This window comes from Podarcis pityusensis (assembly GCF_964106645.2).
Source record: "Podarcis pityusensis genome assembly, chromosome: 2".
In the NCBI taxonomy this organism is placed as follows: Eukaryota; Metazoa; Chordata; class Lepidosauria; order Squamata; family Lacertidae; genus Podarcis; species Podarcis pityusensis.
The window spans coordinates 91,790,254-91,813,087 of record NC_138029.1 but is presented as its reverse complement, the minus strand read 5'-3'; the positions used below and the strand labels follow the sequence as shown (position 1 = coordinate 91,813,087).

The 22,834-nt window shown below is 42.8% G+C and overlaps 1 protein-coding gene across 3 annotated transcripts in view; it reads left to right on the top strand.

The window, feature by feature from the left end:
* Positions 1-22,834, top strand: part of GRM7 (glutamate metabotropic receptor 7) — a 418,392-nt gene that overhangs the window by 296,614 nt on the left and 98,944 nt on the right. For all 3 annotated transcript variants that reach the window (XM_080995649.1, XM_080995648.1, XM_080995647.1), the window contains exons 6-7: positions 5,569-5,769; positions 7,239-7,378. In XM_080995649.1, coding sequence (XP_080851775.1) covers positions 5,569-5,769; positions 7,239-7,378 — 341 coding nt within the window. The remainder of the gene's footprint in view (positions 1-5,568; positions 5,770-7,238; positions 7,379-22,834) is intronic.

Genomic DNA, 22,834 nt, shown 5'->3' with positions numbered 1-22,834 from the left:
GCACGGCATGATAATAAAAAAGGGACAGTTGGTGAATTATCAAAGCTCAGGCCATTTTTCACCCTCTTGGATTAGTTGAGAGAAATTAATCATGGCTAGTCCTGTTGTGAATTATAATTGAGCTTTAACCCAGGGAATATCTTAATCATAGCACCTCTCTTCAAGCGGAGTCCTGCAGCTTGCCACATTTGGAGCTTGCCTCGCACAATGTTATATGAAGATAAAAGGCATCAGCTGGAACAAATGTGTGGGGCAGTGGGAGTAAAATATGCTTGTTGCTGCTGTTGTGTATGCCACAGTGCCATAACTAGCTCAATGCAAATCGGTTGTTAAGCATGTTGGGGTGTTGTATTCAATGAGAATATTCCAATTCCAGCAAGCATTCATCTGAAGGCACTGGTTCAAAATGAATGTGCAGTGAATTATAGTCAGCTGCAAACTGTTTGCATGGGCCGTGCTTGACATCTAGCTTTTCTTGACTATAAGGGAAAGAGAAATGTAAAGGACCCTTGGACGGTTAAGTCCATCCAGTCAAATGCGACTATGGGGTGCGGTGCTCATCTCACTTTTCAGGTGGAGGGAACAGGCATTGTCCACAGACAGCTTTCCGGGTCATGTGGCCAGCATGCCTGACCCGCTTCTGGTACAACAGAACACCATGATGGAAGCCAGAGCGCATGGAAGCGCCATTTACCTTCCCACCGCAGTGGTACCTATTTATCTACTTGCACTGGTGTACTTTCAAACTGCTAGGTTGGCAGGAGCTGGGACAGAGAAACAGGAGTTCACCCCACTACACAGATTTGAACCACTGACCTTCCGATCAGCAAACCCAAGAGGCTCATTAGTTTAGACCACAGTGCCTTGTCTTGACTATACCTGAGCAATAAGACTCACTGCCTCCAGGATCAGAGGCTGCATGCCATCAAAATACCACTTTCTTGAAAGCAACATGGCAGATAGTTCATGCCTTCATATCCTGCTTGTGGGTTTCCTAGAGGCATCTGACTGGCCACTATAGAAAACAAGATGCAAGTCTTTGATCTGATTGAGCAGGACTCTTTTTATGTTCATTTGCTTAGGATTCTTAGACCTAAAATAAATACTTCTAGGTGGCTGCAATTTCTGGTGGTGAAGGTATGAGCCCACCTGCCCCATCATCCACTAAACTAATGCATGGTGTGACATGCCTCATGGATGCTGATACATGCAGTGGCCTGATTTACCGTATTTTTCGCCCCATAGGACGCACCGGCCCATAGGACGCACCTAGTTTTTTGGGGGGGAAATAAAGAGAAAAAAAATATTTCCCCCCCCCCCAGGTGCGGGGCTGGGGCGGGGGGAGCCTGAGCTTCCCCCGACCCCAGCCCCCAGAACAGGCTGCTAACCGCTAGCCGTGAGAGAGCCGCGCGACTTCGCGTGGCTCTCCCACGGCTAGCGGAGCGCTGCGCGAAGCCCGAAGCTTGGGGCGTGCTGAGCTCAGCGTGCCCCAAGCTTCTGGGTGCAGGCAAGCTCTCCGCTAGCTGTGGGAAAGCTGCGTCTCCTACGGATAGCGGATAGCTCCCTGAAGCCTGGAGAGCGAGAGGGGTCGGTGCGCACCGACCCTCCTCGCTCTCCAGGCTTCAGCGAAAGCCTGCATTCGCCCCATAGGACGCACACAAATTTCCCCTTCATTATTGGAGGGGGAAAAGTGCGTCCTATAGGGTGAAAAATACGGTACATCATCTCTCCCTGCCACTGCCCCCAGTTCTGAGTGGCAAGAAAATATAAAAAATGGTGGCTGCATGTGTATGCCTCCAAGTGGAGTGTAAACATCACTCCTTACTTGAGGTGCATAGGGAAGTAGAGGGGCATGTTCCCCATTGCCCACTGCAATTCCTGTGTCTAAATTGCGTCTTGACCCAGGATACCCATACAGTTCTGACACCACCATATTTCTGGATTTTGCTAGATAACTTAACGCATCAGTTTTCTCTTTGGTGCGCTTGGCAACAAGCTCCCAAGAGCAGCAGCAAGCTTCACCAGTTTCATTATTATTCTGTGTCAGAGCATTTGTCAATCTCTGATTTATTATTAAACATTTCTCTAGTGCTTTTTCAGCACATTGGCTGCTTTACTGTCTTTAGCTATTTCTTCACAATCAGTGATACAATTGCCTACATAACAGATGAAGGAGTAAGGAAGGCTAATTCTTTCCTGAAGAGGCTCAGTGAATTCTTGATGGCTGAGCAGGCATCTGAATTCAGATCTTCTAAAGTGTCAGGGGCTGGACAGAGGAGGAATGGTGGAGACTGCCTCCACCTTCTCTGTACGGAAGATCATATAGATTTACAACAGTGGTTTGCAGAAGGTTGCGGCTCAGAGGTAGATGAGGGGCAAAGTTGGGAAATAATGGTGGGAGGGGGGGAAGCAGAGCCAGAGCAGCTGGCTGACACATTATTGGTAGAAAGCATTCCAGACCCCCCTTCTCCCAGAACCCGGCGACCATTGAAAGTAGGAGAGCAAAAGGCTCAGAGGCAAATGGCCCTAATTAGCCACTGTAAGGTGGGTGGTGCTGTTGACGATTGAGGAGAGAAGGAGGGTGGAGATTACTCAGAGCAATGCCATTGCTCCAGGAGGCTGCATTTCTAAGCCTCTCTCTGTGAATACTGAATAAAAAACATTGGTAAGAGCTTCCCTTGTCTATTCCTGGCAGCCTATTGTGGGGGGATAGGATTCCCTGATGCCTGACATAAAGCCAAGTGGCCAGGGCTGGCCTGCCCACCCATGAGACAGACTGAAGTAGTTGCCTCAGGCAACAGAATCCCATGGGAGGGTGCCCCTGCAGGCATCCCAACCACCACAGGTTTCACAGTGGTGGCATTGGTGAGATTTGCTGAGCCACTGCTGTGCAACTCTGTTAAGCAAGGCTTTGGTAGGGCAGGGATGGCACCTTTCCCTTTCTCCTCAGGCAGAGAAACAGGACTAGCCGTCCCTACAAGTGGCGCTCACTGTCGCCACAAGATCATGACGTTGGGTACACAGCCTTGGGGAGAAAATTCAATGTAAACCATCTGGCTATGGAATAACATATTAAAAGGCTGCTTCATTAGAAACCTTTTCTGTGTTTGTTTACCCATGTACATGATTGAAAGGTGAAAATAAGCTCTGCACTTTTGTGGACAACCCTCAAGCCTTCACTCTAGTTACTAAAGAATATATACATAAACGTGTGCTGGTTTTATAAACCAGCACCACGGCGCCCCCCCCCCCAAAAAAGGGGGGGGAATACACCTCCTTCTTATGGGTTGAAAACAGCAGGGTTTCTTTTAACAGTGGAAGGCGGGGAAAATGGAATGGATTTCTGCATTGCTAATGCAACATTTGAATAGCATTCTATGAATTCAGATGAACTCTTTTTATCCCTTGGGGGGAGACGAAAGGAAGGCCTCTTGAATTGCATACGCACCGCACTCCCCCAGATTGCTGGTTAACCAAATTCTCTTGAGCACCCTTCAGTTTGCCATAGAAACTACTCTTTCCTTCTCAAATATGTCTGCATCTTTAAATTAAGAGTCTGGGATTTGAAAAGCATGCATACCGTCAGACTTCAAAATTGGAAGTGTGTCTTTTTTGCTTTTTTTAAATAAAAAAGCAAGATTTCTTCCCATTCAGATAAGTATTATTTGTTGCATATTATAGGGGCATTTTTGGTTTTGGTTTTAACAGACAAATACAGTAGCTGAATGTGCTCGACACTATAGGTATCTTCATTCTGGAGTTGGAACTGAGGCTCAGGCTGCATTGTTGCTGTTTAGTCGTATCTGACTCTTCATGACCCCCATGGACCAGAGCACGCCACGCACTCCTGTCTTCCACTGCCTCCCGCAGTTTGGTCAAACTCATGCTGGTAGCTTCGAGAACACCATCCAACCATCTCGTCCTCTGTCGTCCCCTTCTTCTTGCGCCCTCCATCTTTCCCAACATCAGGGTCTTTTCCAGGGAGTCATGAGGTGGCCAAAATATTGGAGCCTCAGCTTCAGGATCTGTCCTTCCAGTGAGCACTCAGGGCTGATTTCCTTAAGAATGGAGAGGTTTGATCTTCTTGCAGTCCATGGGACTCTCAAGAGTCTCCTCCAGCACCATAATTCAAAAGCATCAATTCTTCGGTGATCAGCCTTCTTTATGGTCCAGCTCTCACTTCCATACTTCACTACTTGGAAAACCATAGCGTTAACTATATGGACCTTTGTTGGCAAGGTGATGTCTCTGCTTTTTAAGATGCTGTCTAGGTTTGTTTTAAGATGCTGTCTAGGTTTGTCAGGCTGCATACACACCACATATTTAAAGCACATACAGAGTATCCCTGGAACTGTAGTTTACCCCTCACAGAGCTACAATCCCCAGCACCCTCAGCAAACTGCAGTTCCTGGGTTTCTCCTGGGTTGCTTTAAATGTGAGTCTCATAGCTCAGTGTTAGAGCACACATTGGGCTGGTTCACATCACATAGTAAGCTTGGCTTACCAGAATCACACAAATGTACAGGCTCCTAAATTAGAGCTTGAAGACACTTTTCTCTTTCCCCTGCACTTTTTACCACACTAACCTAAGCCAAAGTTTGAATTATCATATTGCTTGAACCCAGGCCTGTGGTTAAGCTCTTCGCTCGCAAACCAGAAGCTGTAGGCAATTCTGGGATGGAGTAAAGCTGTTGTGAGCTCCTCTTTGGGAACCCACACATTTGGCTTACTGTAATATTTGAACCAGGCCCCTGCAAATCAAAGGGTTGTATCCTACAAAGTCAGCCCTTTGAACTTGATGGACCTGATTAACTTACAGCGGTACCTCGCAAGACGAATGCCTCGCAAGACAAAAAACTCGCTAGATGAAAGGGTTTTTTGTTTTTTGAGCTGCTTCGCAAGGCGATTTTCCCTATGGGCTTGCTTCGCAAGACGGAAACGTCTTGCAAGTTTGTTTCCTTTTTTTTAACACCGTTAATACAGTTGCGACTTGACTTCAAGGAGCAACTCATAGAACGCGGTGTGGTAGCCTTTTTTGAGGTTTTTAAAGACTTTGGTGATTTTTGAAGCTTTTCCAAAACTTTCCCGACACCGTGCTTCGCAAGACAAAAAAAATCGCAACTCCCTGCTCCTGACAAAACTCGCGGAACGAATTAATTTCATCTTGCGAGGCACCACTGGACGTCAACTGATTTCAATGGGTGTGCACTGAGTATGACTTAAGTCAGATACAACCCAGAGCACTGGTCCAGATGGGCTACTTTTGGTGGGGTCTGGTTAACTTTCAGACTATGTTAAAACTAAAAGCAGTTATCTTTAAAATGCAGCTTGCTTGTGCTTCTTCCTCAATTAAATATATTTCAGATAATTTAATTAGTACTCCTTGAGCTGGTCTTATTCACGATAATGAGCTTTGTGTGTTAAAACTAAAAAAAAAAAACTTCCAAAAAATCTCTCTCTCTCTCTCTCTCTCATCAGTGCTTTTTGAAATGGACATGGCACTTTAATCATGGGAATAATTCTATTCCTCAACAAATATCTTTTGTGTGTATTTCTTTAACTGTGCAGGACAGGAGAGAATTGGGAAAGACTCCCACTATGAGCAGGAGGGGAGAGTTCAGTTTGTGATCGATGCTGTTTATGCCATGGCTCATGCCCTCCATCAGATGAACAAGGATCTGTGCAGTGATTATTCTGGTGTCTGCCCAGAGATGGAACATGCAGGGGGCAAGAAGCTGCTAAAGTACATCCGCAGTGTTAACTTCAACGGTGAGTCCACAACCATCCATCCGTCTCAGAGATTTGGTTCGAATTAACTACCTGACCCTTTCCCAATCCTGATAAACATTTTTAAAGCAAAGCGATTTGTGTTGCCTTCAAGGGAACTTAGTACACAGTATACAGGGCTGGCTGGCGGGCTAGCTGGCTGGCAAAAAAAAAGGTGAAAGCTGCTTTGGCTTAGGGTTATGTCTGGACCCGGGCTAGTGGTATGCTCACTAGGCTAGTGGGCTAGTGGTATGCTGTTACTTTTATTTTCCTGAAAGAGACTAAGGGAAGGTGAACTTAAGGATAAATCAGGAACAGCTTTCCCCCAGTCTCCTCTGTTGTTGTTTTCCACTCCAGAACTGCATTGATTACTGGAATAAGAACATATTCTGGAGGAAGAAGCTATTTCTGGATGCTAGTCAAGATTCACTGTCTTCTGGTGGCAATATCTCTTTGAAGCAGATGGAATGTTTTCTGAGGGAAAACACAATAATCAAGAAGTTCCATTCACAGCACAGATTTCCACCCTTTTTTTGTAGTGGAATGGACCCACGTCATATATTGGGTCATATGTATAAATTAGACTGGAGCCAAGATTGAAACGTGTTTCAGCTAGCTGGCATTGGGCGGGGGGAGTCAGGACAATGAATCCCAGAAATGACAGAAGAGAAGACAGAGAAGGGTGTTTTAAAATGTTCATTTAAAATGTACAGTGATGGGAGGTTGCTGTCTGAGCTGTAATCCCATCCTAAAAGCTCTTCAACCACCAGAAAACAAAGAAAGGTGAAATATACCGTATTTTTTGCTCTATAAGACTCACTTTTTCCCTCCTAAAAAGTAAGGGGAAATGTGTGTGTGTCTTATGGAGTGAATGCAGGCTGCACAGCTATCCCAGAAGCCAGAACAGCAAGAGGGATTGCTGCTTTCACCGCGCAGCGATCCGTCTTGCTGTTCTGGCTTCTGGGATTCAGAATATTTTTTTTCTTGTTTTCCTCCTCCAAAAACTAGGTGCGTCTTGTGGTCTGGTGCGTCTTATAGAGCGAAAAATACGGTACTCAGAGTCGAGTGTGGATTTCATGCTCTTTATTCAGCTCATAGTAGTGAGGAATGAAAGTTCCCCCAAAATATCTGCTTTATATACATTATTTACACAATGGGCTGCACGTGATTGGCTAATTCCGGGATTCTCCTGTAGGCCAATCAGGTTGCAGATTCACTTCCACCTTGAGCTGGATTGGGTGGCTCCTGTGGACCAATCTTACTGCTGCATTGTTCTAGGACCAATCAGACTGCTGCATTCTGAATCCTATTGTTCTAGGACCAATCAGACTGCTGCATTTTGGATCCTATTGTTCTAGGACCAATCAGACTGCTGCATTTTGGATCCTATTCAACTCAGTACATAACAAAAGGAAATATTGTAAAGTGTTGGGTCTTTTCTCTCTTTCCTTTTGCTTGACTTCCTTCCTCAGGCAGTGCTGGCACTCCAGTGATGTTTAATAAGAATGGTGATGCACCAGGGCGTTATGACATCTTTCAATACCAAGCAACAAACACCAGTGCTCCAGGCTACCATCTGATTGGCCAGTGGACAGATGACTTGCAGCTCAATGTAAGCCTGTTTTATTCTCTACTTTGAGGTATGCTCATGAGTAGTATGCTGCTACTTCAGGTCGGATACTTACCGCTGCTGTAGATTGCTGCAAAGGGAAAGTCACCTGTGGCCATTGCAATATTGCAACATTATATAGTTCTGTGAAATACCGTATTTTTCCATGTATAACACGCTCCCATGTATAAGACGACCCCAATTTCTGGGGACTTGAATTTAAGAAAATGGGGGGAGATTGCCCAGGGAAGGATTGCCCAGAATTATTGAGTTGTTGGGCCTTTTTTTTTTTTTTTTTGGAGGGGATTGCGCAGAGCTGTGGAGCTTTTTTTGGGGGGGGGGTGGATTGCAAATGAACATTTACCCGCCAGAATGACGAGCGCAACACGAGTAATCTGCTAATCATCACCCCGTGTGACAAGAAGACGCAGATCGTCTGTCCGGTTGCCGCAGCAGCAGCAAATCCGAAGCAGCCATTGCCGCATGCAATAATCACCCACCCAATTGCCACTTGCAATCTCCTGCTCACGGCAACAACCGATCCCCAGTCACAACTCTGCAATAACCGTGTATAAGATGAAACCCCCCCCCCATTTTTTAGATACTTTTAATGGTAAAAAACATGTTATACACGAAAAAGTATGGTACCACCAGCAGCTACCAACACTTAAACAAGGATGTTTTGATAGTTCTACTGTAAGAATTGTAGCTGCGTCTTATAGCTGCCAGTTAAAACATCATTAAATAAGAGTAACAAACTGAGACAAAGAGCAGCCAAGAAAACAAGCCAGCTGTATAGGCCACATACCTGTTTGTGCCTTTTGGAATGATAGATTTCAAGCATCCCCAGGCATTCTTTAAAAAAAAAAAAATTAGGGAAACCACACAAAGGTTTCAGCTTGTGTTTCAGAAGGTGTCCTACATGGAGAAGGTGGTTGTGATGGGAGATATCAGATAGGAAACAGATGACCTAACGACAACTCCGAGCTATGCTGCTCTCCCCATTCCTTATCTGGAAAATGTCAAAGCAGGTGTCAAGTCCATCTGTCCTGTTTTTACTCTGGAAATATTTCTACACCAATCCCTCTATTTTATTTTAAGGAGTGTGTATTGGGGATGGACGAACTACCACTTTACACTGCATGTTGTGGCACTATTGTGCCTGAATGAGGAAAGGGTTATTGTAGCAAATTAAAGTTGCAATGTTATGCATGCTTGATGGGAGCAAACTCCACAAATTCAATGGGAGTCATTTCTGAGTAAACCCTCTTAGGTTATTAATCTCTGTGGCTGATCTAGCACGAAACCACAGGGTCCCCTGAGCTAGCACCGTGATGGTGTTCAAATTGTATGAGCAAATCATAAATAAACAAGATACCTCATTTGAAGTGCATTGGCCAGTATTCAACTACAATATGCTGGGATAAATATTATTTATAATATGATGAAAGAACATTTGGCTTCCCCCAATATATGATGAGCATTTCCTAACCTCTTTCAGTTTTCCTGATCACCAGGTATTAACTGTAGAAATATTGCTGTCCTATTTCTTGTTCTACTCAATGTTCAATTTCCTGAAGCAAAAGCCTATGTCTTAAATATCCATCCATTTGCACACCACTACATGCTGAACTGGGATGCAGGTAGCGCTGTGGGTTAAACCACAGAGCCTAGGACTTGCCGATCAGAAGGTCGGTGGTTCGAATCCCCGCGACGGAGTGAGCTCCCATTGCTTGGTCCCTGCTCCTGCCCACCTAGCAGTTCGAAAGCACCCCCAAAAAGTGCAAGTAGATAAATAGGTACCACTCCAGCGGGAAGGTAAACGGTGTTTCCGTGCGCTGCTCTGGTTTGCCAGAAGCGGCTTAGTCATGCTGGCCACGACCCGGAAGCTGTATGCCGGCTCCCTCAGCCAATAAAGAGAGATGAGCGCCACAACCCCAGAGTCGGTCACGACTGGACCTAATGGTCAGGGGTCCCTTTACCTTTACCCTTTACATGCTGAACTGCTCAAATCACACACACAATATAATTGTTTTGTTTTGAGTTTTTTAACTGTTTAGACAGTAATATTGTTGCCTGAAATCCAAGCTGGATTTCACTGAGCTGATTCTGAGAAGACACTGGAATATTACATAAGGTGAGAGAGAGGGAGAGAGAGAGCACATGTGTTGGTAGAACATGAAGACAAATCATCCTCCTATGTTGTTTTTCCCACTTACTCAGTTAACTGTGACTGCAGTAGAATATTGTCTTAGAGTAGGCAGAGTTCTGCAGAATTATTCTGCCAATATGTTGCTTTAGTTGTCAGATTGAAATTCAAGGCAGCGCATTGTGTTGAGACACACGTGTTTCTTAATATAGAACTGCACAGATTGAGAAATGACTCTTCTGGGCTGCTTGCTATCCCAGCAGGAATTTGGTTGAGGTGAGGATATAGAGCAAGTGAATGTGTGGGAGAGAATGTTTATACATGTGCAATTGACAGCATTCCCATTATTGCTGAATTATTAGTAATAATAATTTCTTCCCATAGGGGAAAAAAAATACAGTGGTACCTCGGGTTACATATGCTTCAGGTTACATACACTTCAGGTTACAGACTCCGCTAACCCAGAAATAGTACCTCAGATTAAGAACTTTGCTTCAGGATGAGAACAGAAATCGTGCTCTGGCGGCGCAGCAGGAGGCCCCATTAGCTAAAGTGGTGCTTCAGGTTAAGAACAGTTTCAGGTTAAGAACGGACCTCCGGAACGAATTAAGTACTTAACCTGAGGTACCACTGTGGTACTTGGGGATTCTTTTCATTAAAATATCAGGACTGAAACGTCGAACTATCAAAAAGAAACTGTGTCTGTCTTGCTTTTTAGTTCATCATCCTATTTTAACATATCACATGATTCACTGGTCTTTAAAAAGGGTTATACCCTCCAAGTTCTTTATTGTACTATTCGATTTAACTTTCACATTGTTTTATCATCCACCATTATGATATAGTGACCAGGTTAATGATAGTCACTAGCCAGGTATTGGAAAATGAAGGCTCCCATTTATAAGAATTTGTGATCTGACATAGTCTGGCATATTTTGCTGATAGAAGAGCTTGCCTGCCATGCATTTTTGGGCAGACTGAAATGAAGCGCAGCCTCCACAGTAAGAAATGAAACCTGTTGTAATGAAGATGCATCTGAGTTTATTTAACTACTGGATTTTAATTCTAATTCTTGGCAGGTCACAGGTTGTTGAAGAGATGTTTTATTATATAGATCTTGTGGGCAGAGAATTGTTGGCCAAGTGACTTATAGAAATGGGTTTTGTTTGCTCTACCTTCTAGGAGCCTGGCCAGATATTGCAAAGAAAGCATTTAAATCCAGATTATGTGGTGATTTGATTCAACACGATTTGTTGCCTGTTTTCAGTTTTAAATCATTCTATGATATACCATGATAACATAATCACTTTCTTAGTCATTTGATCTGTTTGTCAAAAGCCCATCTAGACGTTCTGTATTACATAAGTAAAACATAAATGAACAGAGCATTTTGAAAAAAATAAAAATAAAAGAAAGAGCATTATAGCATTTGGCAATCACATTGGTTTGAAATATCAGATCTGGCTTATAGCTACCCTACCAAGTCTTTATAGTAATATGTGCAACCCTCACAGTAACAGGTTCAGACTTATTTCTCAATAGTCTACCCATGATCTGATCAGCAAGGTACCCAACGATCAAAATACCTCGATTGAGATACACTAGTTTTCCAAGGTCGTTGGTGCACTATGATTGGACTGTCCAATACCTTAGAGTTATTATTATGGATTGCTACTGTATTTATCGTTCATTATGATTTGTTGAATTTCATTTTGTTTGGGTTTTACAACCTTGTGGTTGTTTGGCTTGCTTTATTTTAATATCTGTGATTTTCCATTGGATCTGTATTCAAGAAGGGTGGTTCAAAATTAATTAATAAGGTAATAAATACATACTTACAAACATCTACAAGAGCTTGATTTGATATTTTACTTTACAGAACATATTCTGGTTTTTGAAGGGCTTTCAGAGGATATTCCTCTGCCCTTCAATCTCCAGAGCTTTTTGGATTGTAATTATTCAAAACATGTGTTCGTAGGCAAGTAAAATGTCTCTCCCTTGGCCTCTAGTCTAGACTACACTGAATGTTTACACAGCAGTTGCAATACTCTGATTGTTTTCATATTAAATAATGGGCTAGCATGGCCATAATTCTCATGGTGAGTAAAATATTAGCATCATTCCCAGTATGGAAAGCATAACGCTCATGATCTTGTGTCGTGGTTAACTTTTATATTTCCATCTGATATTTTGCATTTCTTCAAGTTTGTTTTAATTGCCAGTTTTCCCATCATGAACAAATCTTACAGCTCAGTATTATATCAAGAAAAGGTACTTTATGGCGTAAGTATTGATCCTTCTTTCCACTGTATTCTCAGGATAAATAAGAATGGTACATAGAAGCTTGAGGGAAAGAAAAATGAATCCATTACAGCTGAAGAGAGGGTTTTATATAGGATTTCTAAGTATGCCTAATGTTTAAATTCCCAAAGAGTAGCCACATTTTGCACATACAAAAAATGTGAGGTTTGACTAGTTGACTCTTGTGGTCCCTTCCAACTCTACAATTCTATGAATGTTCTGATTAATATATATCAGCCCCTATATGTGTTTAGTTATATCCAGGATGGGGAATCTGCTGCCCTACCCTTGTCTACCATTCTGATCATGGGCTCTGCTGGTTGGGGCTGATGGAAACTGGAACCCAACAACATGGAGAGCCACAGTTTCCTCATCCTTAAGTTATATATACTTACTACTTTTTCAGTCCACGTAGTGCATTCACTGAAGTAGGTTCTTCCCTACAAAAGCCCCTAGTGACGTTATTCTTAGTGCTTGGGAAACAGTTAAATATTCTTTCATTAATTTGTCTTGAAGGGTGGAGAAGACAGAGAAATGCTTTTGGGTGAGAGAGAGGAGGTGGAACTGTTCAACACCTACTTTGTCTCAGTCTTAACACCCAAAAGGAAAGCAATGCCCAACCTGGTGATAACAGAATAAATGACACAAGGAGGGAGCTGCAGCCCAATATAGGAAAACAGGTGGTAAGGGAACATGTAGCTACTTTAAATGAATTCAAATCTCCAGGACCTGCTGAGCCGCACCCAAGGGCACTAAAGGAGCTTGCAGATGTAAACTCACAGCTTCTGTCTATAACATTTGAGAATTATTAGCGAACAGGTGAGGTCCCTGCAGACTGGAGGTGGGCAAATGTTGTCCCCATATTCAGAAAGGCTGGGAAAGAAGACCAAGGGGGATCCAGCTGATTCCCGCCCAGCCCCCCATAAAATTTTATTAAGGTTTTTTCATAATACAATAAAGACAAACTAATCTAGATAAAAACAAGAACAGAGAGATAGAGAGAGAAAAGAAAATGCAGAGTTCTATCTCACATGTAGCTCTTAACCTTTATCTCAGGCATAGGCAAACTCGGCCCTTCAGATGTTTTTGGGACTACAACTCCCATCTTCCCTGACCACTGGTCCTGTTAGCTAGGGATGATGGGAGTTGTAGTCCCAAAACATCTGGAGGGCTGAGTTTGCCTATGCCTGCCTTATCTCATACAGAAAGGGGTGGACCCTCCCATCTCTTACCTGGGAGCTTTCCTTTCTTTTCCCAGGTGAGAGTGGAATGGACTCCCTTGGAAGGTGGTGGACTCTTCTTCATTGTAGCTTTTCAAACAGAGGTTGGATGGCCGTCTGTGATGGATGCTTTAGTTAAGAATCGTGCATTGCAGGGAGTTGGATGAGATAACCCTCAGGGTCCCTTCTAATGCTACAATTTAAGATTCTGTGAATCTATGCCTGTCTGAAAGTACTTTGGGGATAGAATTAGTTTATTAAAGCAATAACGGGGGGAGGGGGACAGTTAACTGGTTAACCAAATAAATATTAGATAGTATCAGTCCAATGACTGATATGTGTTCTGTGACTAATAACATTAACAATTCAGCAGGATGAAGTAACACAGGAGAACAATCTAGTAGTGGATAAATCTTTCTACAAATATTGATTTATATATTGCTTAGAATCAACAGATTGTGCTGTTTACAAGGGTTCATAGGGAACTGGGGCTTTGTTATAGTTGCTGCTGGAAGAAATTGCCACCACAACATGCATACTATTTTACTCACTGCACCAAGATTTTCCTTTCAGAACCTTTTATGTTCAGCTCCCAAGCTGCATTTTAAACATGGTGGTTTTGTAAGGCATCTGATGATGGAAGAAGACACTCTGAAGAGTGTTTGAGTTATGCAACTTTTGAGTCATATCCTATGTGCCACATATGACTACAGGTTTATGAATAGAAGCGCCATTATTTTGGCGGACTGGTTTAATTGCTGTATTTGATGAGCTGTCTAACAGAAATCTGGGCTGCTGCTGTTTTATAAGCAAGATTCCATGCTGTGAGATCCTATGTCTCTTAAAACAAATAAGCATGGCGGTTGGTTTAACAAGCTATGTGTTTCCACAGAAAGTAGGGGAAGTAGGATGGGATAGAATTGGAATGTGTGATCTCAGTTTATCCAGGCATGAGAACTGTGCTTTTAATTTCTGTGCTATTGACCACCGAAGTCTCAAAACATCATGTAGTGCAACCTCGCCAGAAGAAAAAATTAAATCGCTTTGCTCTATTCTGACATGTTTATGAAAATGGCTTGTACTTCTATACGGTGGTACCTTGGTTTATGAACTTAATCCGTTCTGGAAGTCCGTTCTTAAACCAAAGCATTCTTAAACTAAGGCATGCTTTCCCATAGCAGTGGGGAACTCAATTTACAACTGGAACACACTTGAGAGGAAGCGGAACATGTTCTGCTTCCAAGGCAAAGTTCACAAACCAAAAGACCTACTTTCGGGTTTGCAGCGTTCTTAATCCAAGTTGTTCATATACTAAGCTGTCCTTAAACCAAGGTACCACTGTCTCTATTTGTCTCTCTGTGTATAAACTAATCTCAATTACTGTGCATGGATGCAAAGGGCTAATTTTGGCAAGCATGGCTTTGTCCTGGGTCACCCACCTCCCCACCCCTGATTTGAACAGTAAACCCCTGTCCAATATTCTTTTGAAAGCCCCTTTAGTTTCATAAGTGATGTGTCAAGGAAAGTGTTCAATTAACAAAAACCCACAGCCCTTGTGATTGTTGAGAAACAGTTGGGTCGTACTTTGAATCCCATCACTGAATTTAGAAATACTGTAATATTATGAATGACATAGTGAAGAACAGAGTAATTAAACATCTGATCTGGATGCCATGCAGCTACTCCGTATCTGACATGTTTCAGGAGGTATTTGAAAAATAAATAACGGGAAGCAAGTAATGTACTTAGTCACATTTTCCTCTTCTCACCTTCAATTGGAAAACAGAAGGCAAATTTACTGAACGTTTTATGGCTGTTTTGTTGGTTTTGTGTCCACCAGTTTTGTTTATTCAGCACTTTATGGATCTGTGGCCTTCCTGCTCCCCCCCTCTAATTGAATAATCAATAAATTAACCTAGGCTACAGGTCATTGCCACTCTCACCTATTACATCCTATCTAAGGACAAGTATCCATTTTTCTCACTACATAATGACAGTGTTCCAATGGTGAACACATTTAGGCCAAAATTGTAGAGGAGAATTTTAGAATATTTGCATTAGTTCTAATTACAGTTTTCCATTGCTTTTGTTATTAAGATGTGAATGAATTTAACTTCCACAGAGCCAACTGAAAGAGGATTTGTCAGCCTATTGACAGGCCATAGGCTTATTCTGATCTTTGTTGTTGTTTAGTCGTTTAGTCGTGTCCGACTCTTCATGACCCCATGGACCAGAGCACGCCAGGCACTCCTGTCTTCCACTGCCTCCCGCAGTTTGGTGAAACATTCTGATCTTTAGTCATATGCTAACAACATACTTTAATGGGCAGCTAAATGACCATAAACCTCTTGTTTATTCATGTCAAGCCTGAGCATAAGTTTTGAGTTACATAACCTAGATAAATGTAACCAAACAGGTTTGTTTATTTAAAAGTTCTAGGACATTCTCAAAGCAGACAACAGTGGTATGAAATGTACAAAATAGCCTTAAGTCTCTACCAACGTAAAACAGCTGAAATAAATTATATGGTGCCTGTGACAAGATTTCTGAAAGACCATCAATTTTGGGTGCTGGATATATTGATCTGGTATAGTTGGAAAAGTAAAGGAGTCCATGCAGATTCTTTTTGAATACTGGAAACAGATACCTCACAACAAATCAGTGTGGTAATTAAGCTGAATGTGGTAGCTTGCCCAAGGTAACCAAATGAGCTCCATGGCTACTAAGGAAGGATCTGGGCCTAGGTCTGTCTGGTCCAAATAAACCAGACCAGAATCTCAGAAGGGGAACACTTCCAAAGAGTTGGATTTACGGGGACTTATGATTTCTTCTTGTCCAAATTGTTACTTTTCACTTCTGAAAAGCTGTAGGCAGCAGTATTAGGTGGCTGCAGATTTAGCTGGCAGGAGAAAACTCCAAACCTATAATGTGAGATGATTATATAAATAATTGGTGTATTATAGATTTCTCAATCTCCTTGGCAGAGCAATGCAAATACAGTAAACACCACTTATCCTTGGTGTGTTGTGGGGGAGTGAAGGTGCTAAGATCGCAAAACGCAGCACTTTAAAACGAATCCCCCTGAGAGCACCACAAAAGCTTTTTGAACAACTGCTCAGCAGCCATATCCACAAATTCTTCCTTAAGAATTCATTGTGCAGAAGGTAAATATTTTAAAAGCACATGGTGTCATAAACAAATATTATACGGTGAAACATATTGTGAATGTAGGCCATATTGTATAAGGTTGGCCTTTTATAAGTACCTAGTAAAAATGGCAGAGGTGGTTAAGATATTATATAGTAGAAGATTTTAGCCATGTGTCAGCGTGCGGAGGAAGGCAGAAGACAGCTGAGTCTCTCGAGAACAGGAAGTGTGCTTGGTAGGGCCTGGTCTAGGCTGGGTTCAGGTCCAGGCAAAGCTGGACAAAGATGAGACGGGTCCATGTTGACATGACCATCATCTGCTTCATTGGGTTGTATTCAGTGTGAAACATACTCAAGTCTGCTAAATTCAGTGGGTCTGCTCTAAATATGACTAGAGGTGTTTCTTCAGCATTTTCTGAAAGCTGTATAATAAAGGCATAGACACACCTCTCCACAGCTTAGGGGCTGCCACAGAGAAGGCTCACTCCCAGGCCACCATCACCTCCCCAAGCCTCTGAGAATGGAGGAACTACCAAGAGCCAGTGTGGTGTAGTGGTTAAGAGCGGTAGTCTTGTAATCTGGGGAACAGGGTTCGCGTCTCTGCTCCTCCACATGCAGCTGCTGGGTGACCTTGGGCCAGTCACACTTCTCTGAAGTCTCTCAGCCCCACTCACCTCACAGAGTGTTTGTTGTGGGGGAGGAAGGGAAAGGAGAATATTAGCTGCTTTGAGACTCCTGAAGGGGAGTGAAAGGCGGGATATCAAATCCAAACTCTTCTTCTTCAAGAGGGCTTTCTCTGTAGCTCTCACCACTTCAAAGGGTCTGGAGAGAAGGAAGCAGTCTTAACATTTATATCCCGCCTGACTGTAAAAACAAGAAAACCCCTAAGGCCTGAGGGAATAGCAATTGTACGCAGCATTGTGCACATGAACTCAAAAGCTGTGGGTGGTTGTAGTTAAATTCCTTCTCAGTTTAGTGGGGCTCTTCCATGCAACGTGGTGAAGCGATCTGTTTCAAGCAGCCCATGAAAGCAATAATTGTGGTCTGAATGATGCAGCAAGACTCTAGCACATTTGTACTCCACCCCAGGCAGCAAAATGTCTTGAAGCCAGTACTGCAACTTGGGACAACAACAGCAATAAACATACAGGCTCCATAGCCAGAGGTTGTATAAGCTGAGTTTTCTCCTTTTCTCTAGCTGTTGTTTAGAATTGTTTTTGTTTTTTTGTCAGTGATTTTCCCCCTCTTTGTGTGACTGCTCCTGAGTTTTCTGTTTCTTTTGACAATGATAGATGGACCCCAAAGCTAGCAGTAGTAACCCACGAGATTTTCATTTAGCAGACGTCTCTTTGTAAGTTAACAGCCCTTGCTAATATTGCATCAGGGACCCAGTAGTGTAGTGTAGCCTTACTGGGGAGCTTGGAGCTAGTTGTTTCATTATTTGAATCGTGGCCTGTGACTGATCCTTCTCGGTAACTTTGGCCATAACCTCCGACTGCTAAGTATTACTGTTTTGTTTTCTGAAGTCACAGGGACCAAAAGTCTGCTCCGCCTTCATTGGTATTAAAAACAAATGCCATGACAGCAAAGCAGACTTCTAGCATCCATGGCTGACACTCGAAACAGAAACAGTGGCAGCAGAAATAGAGCTCATTAATGTAGTCCCAAAGTTCATTTTCCACCTGGGAAAACTGGCTGCTTAAGGGTCTTTTCCCTGCTTTTCTCACACTGCGCTCGCACTCCTCAGCTCTTCATGACACATTGATCCATGATGCAGTTTCGGAACGGCGGATGTGGAGTATCACTCTTACCGTAGCTATCGTGTGCCTAGACAGCAAAGTGTAACATCATTATGAGATTCACTACCTGTGGCGCGAGGGAACAAATTAAAGTTTATTATCTCTTGGCAACTGAACACTGCTGTTGCTTTCCTTGCAGATGTGGTTTTTTTAAAAAATGTCTCAAGAAATAAAAACAATGTCAAGTAGAATCAGACTAAGAAAATAGCTGGAAAATATATTTCATTATGTAATTTAAAGAGATATAAATATAGAGGGAGTGTTGCAGGAGCTTTTTTAAAAAAGAGAGAGATAAGAACATATTAAAAACCCTAGATTAGGCCGCAGGTCTATTTAGTATAGCATCCCACAGTGGCCCAGTGGGATGACTGAGGCAAGCTCCCATGGAGGAACCCAATGCAATATCTCCCTCCCCCATAATTGCTCCCTACTGGGACCACAGAAGTTCCATATAGCACTGGTGCTTACCTTTACCAGAAAGAACAATTACTCCCATACCAACCTCCCTGTGCATTCTCATTTGTAGAGGTACACATTCACCTGCGGCCAGGTGTGCCGTGTTGAGAGAGAGAAAGACAACTGGAATCCCTTCTCAGTGGTGGTGTCCATTGAATGGAATTCCCTCTCCAGAGATGCCAATATGGCACCAGCATTGCTGCCAGTTTTCAAACCTCCCAGGCTTTTTGGCGTGGTCTGACATAATTTTCTTTAACATGCTATCATGTCTTATCTATGTATTTTGTTTTTGTAAACTGCCTTGGAATCTCCACTGAAGGTTACAACGGACATGCCTTAAATAACAAATAATAGAGCAAGGCTGATGATGGAAAGCCAGCATAAATTATCCCTATTCCAAACTCCCCTCAGGAGGAATTTGACTTGCACCACTCTTTTGCTGGCAAAAGTTCCATGGAGATACTAGGGACTCAGCTAAATTAGTGAAGAAACAGCGATTTGAATGCGCTATAAACATGCAACACCAGATGGCGCCAGAGAGCAAACAAAATTAGAATGCTGTTTTCCAAAAAGATTTCTTCTTCTTTTGTTAAAATGATCTAATTTCTGATTTATTCATAGAGGGTTTTTCCCCCCCTGTGTTTAGATCCACACTCTGTGAGGTGGCAAGGTTGAATAGGTGTGAGCCTTTCATTGCCCTATTCCACCTCCCCTGTGCCTCCATCACGTCCCTTTTGGGAGGACTTATGCTGGCATAAATTTTGCTGGTTTAAATTTTGCTGGCTGAGGCAGGGTGAGCAATTTATGTGGATATTTCTTTGGCTGAGCTGGGGTGGTAGGAGTGGGCAGGGCATTTTTTTCCAGACAGAACTCACTGGAACTCAGTTCTGGCACCTCTAAGGTGGGCACCATTGCCATTATAAGAGAACAAGGGAGGTGTTCATGGTGAGTTCTGGCACTTCTTTTTCTAGAAAAATAGCTCTGGGGGCAGGTAGCCCAAGATCAGCAAATAAAAACTCATTCTGCAGATCTTGGATTTGAATTATAAGTAGCCACTGTAAACTTGGTCTAATCCTCAAATCTAAGCTAGTGGTCATCGCCACATCTTGCCACAGAAAATTCTAAAAATTAATTGTGTGCTTAAGGTAATAAGAAAGCTTGTTATTAGATGCCTATATACAGTGCTTCTGTGGGAATGCAGGGATACGCATACCCCTAAACATTTTGTGAATCTTTGTACTTTTGTCCATTTACTGTATTTATTTTTCCCGATTTGAACTACAAAATGGTGATTTTCTTGAGTTGAAATGAGAGTACCCCTAAACATTTTTAAAAGAAAAAGCATTGCCTATCTATCTTTTGAAAATACTCAAAAGATTCTTGTGTGACTGACCTTGAAAGTCGGTGCAGAAGTAGTTTTAATTAAACTAACAGTAATAAATAACTGAGCTTGCAAGCTGTGAAAATAAGAATGTTGACTCAAATAGTAATGCAGGTACTCAAAATATCTCCCACTACGCATCTGGAGCAAGACAAAGTTGCTGCTTGGAATGCCCTGAGCACCATGCTCAAGGGACTGTGAAGGATCGCCTGACAAGGAGTCCTGGTGTCAGCAGGGAGCCCTCATTGCTCCAATGTTTTCCTTCTGTGCACTGTATGCTGAACTTTGTGGAGGCCTCTTGACAGACTGAATTCATATTTTGTTCAGAAAATGCACCCATGCATGGTCCTTGCCTCTTCCATTCTTAACTCTTGCGAGAAAGAGAGAGGAACTTTTGTTCTGCTGGCAATTTCCCAAAGCAGAAAAGACATATTTTCAGTTGAAAGTGGGCATCATCCCCTCAGAAACTCAAATGAAGCAGTGTGTTAGAAATAGATATATATTCCCCCACCCCCCAAAATGCACTTCATTTGCAGCCCAGTCCTCAAAGCTCCTCTTGAGTAGGAAGCCTCACCAGTGGGAATGTCAAAGGGCTGTATCAGCATAACAGTTTGAGGAAGGAAGCCGCAGACCTGGGAAATGCAAATATTTCTACTCAGCCATGCATATCAAATGGTTGCAGAGCCCAGCTCTTCACATCTGCTTACCATCCTTGGGCTGAGTTATTAAAAGGCTGCAGCAGCAGTAGCACAGCACAGTTGGAACAGCAGGAAGCCATGATAATCTTATAAATAGGAGATTGTGGTCCACAAGGGATGTCAACTGAGCCACTTAAAAGATAGAGCTAAACCATTCAAGACTTGGGAGGATAAGGTTAGGACATGATCAGATTAATAATAGATTTTTAACCTCAACAACTTCTTCTCCTCCTCCTCCTTCACAGAGGTGAGTAGATGTGATTAGAAGTGTCCGCCTGATGCCATTTTTCACTTGAAATAAAAGATTAAAACCACATCTCTCCTGCTCTAGAGCTCATTTTCTCAATAGAGGTGGATAACTGCAGCAGAAAATGGTGTATGTGTTGCACACTCATCTCTGCAATCTGCCTGTGGGAAGGCTGGCATTTCACCGAGTTGAGGTGTGCTTACCAGGAGAAGTTCACCTGGTGGGCAGGAGAAGTTCACCTGGTGGGCAGGAGATGCAGCAAAAAGACTCCTGTCTGCAGCATTACTGCTCCTTACCAGCAGGGGGAGGGATGAGCAAGGTAATGGTGAGATCAGGCCTGAGCAGGGATGCCAGATGGAATCCAACAGCACAGTGGCACAACCTCAACCTCAGGGCGCCGCAAACTTCCAATTAAACAGCAGAAGTGATGCTGCTAGGAGGCTGTTGCTGTGGTGGCACCAGCCTAGTGAGTGAGCTGCTCTTGCCTCTGCCACCCTTGTTGAATGTCTGCTTTAAAATCACACACCTCAAGGTTACTACTCTGTAAGCGCACCTGAGCTATGTCTCTGAATACCAGTCGCTGGGGAACCTGAGCAAGGAAGGGCTATAGCACAGATGTGCTACTTGTCAGTTTCCCATAGGCATTCTGGGATCAGAACATGGGATTACATGAGCCCTTGGTCTGATCCAGCGACACTCTTTGTAGTTTGATAGAACAGCATGGAGGTTTTTTGTTAAGGGATGCTATGCGTTTTGTTTTCATACATCCCCTTAACTTACTTGTGCCAAATCTCCAAACTGCTTTTTGAACTTGGTGGTTTTGAAAGATGTTTTTGGCAAATAATAAAAATAATTAAACTAAAACAGATACCGTATTTTTCCGTGTATAAGACTAGGTTTCCCCCCTAAAAAATAATATCAAAAATTAGGGGGCGTCTTATACACGGATATATCTCCCCCCCCCATTTTTTTAAATCCGAGTCCCCCAAAATAGGGGATGTCTTATACATGGGGGCATCTTATAGACTGAAAAATATGGTACACACTTCTTTTCAAAACCTTAGGCTCAGGGAAAGCCTAATAATTTGAGGAAATGTGCAGCAGTTTGACTAGACTTGGGTAATAGCTGAACATCCCGCAAGACTGTATTTCACTAGAGATTTAACTTTCAGAAGGGCACTGTTAGATTGTTCTTCGAGGGTTTCTTGTCTGTTTTAATGGAATTGCCCTGAAGGGCAAAATCAAAAGAGAAGCAAATTTAATGCTGTCTGCTTATGTGACAGCAATGGAGGATGGAGCCTTCATCCCTATAACAGAGGCACCATGAGACTTGAGTACACTTTCCACACGCACAATATTAATTTCTCACAAGGACTTGCAGCCTTTGTTATATCTTCGGCCAGTAAAGTAGATATGGTTAAATAAGATCTGGGATTTAATTAAGCAAGTCAAATTAACTGCATACCAAACCACCCCTCCCAAACTCACCATCATGACTTTATAACACGAGCAGCTTAGCAGCCAGAATGTCATCTGAATCCTCTTTGGACTGGACATCTGACTTGAAGGATGAATTTATTGATTTAATGAGATTTTCTACTGGAATATTTATCTTAAAGAATAGCGCTGATTCAAAAATTGGTAGTATGTAAGTGTTAGCTATACCTGCTTACAATTATGTTTTAATTGGAGGTAGGTGCTGGGTGTGTTTCATTATTTCTGCTTTTATTAGTGCTTTTGAATCTAGTCTCTAGAGCAAGTCAGGATTATTTTTCAGCATGTTATTATTTTCATACAGTCTAGGATCATTAATTCGACAGTAACAGTGAAATCCTACACATTATTACCCAGAAGAAGGTACAACTCGCATCAGTGGGACTTTTTCCAAATCAGTGTGCTTAGATTTGCAGCTTGTGCTACCTTGTTTAATCATACTTTTAAAATTATGTCCACGAACCAACGATGCTGCTTACCTGGGCATCTCCCAGGGGGCTCTGCTAGCTCAGTTTGGGAAGATGTTGCCTCAGTAAAGGCTTAGAACAGTTTTGGGAAACCTGAGGCC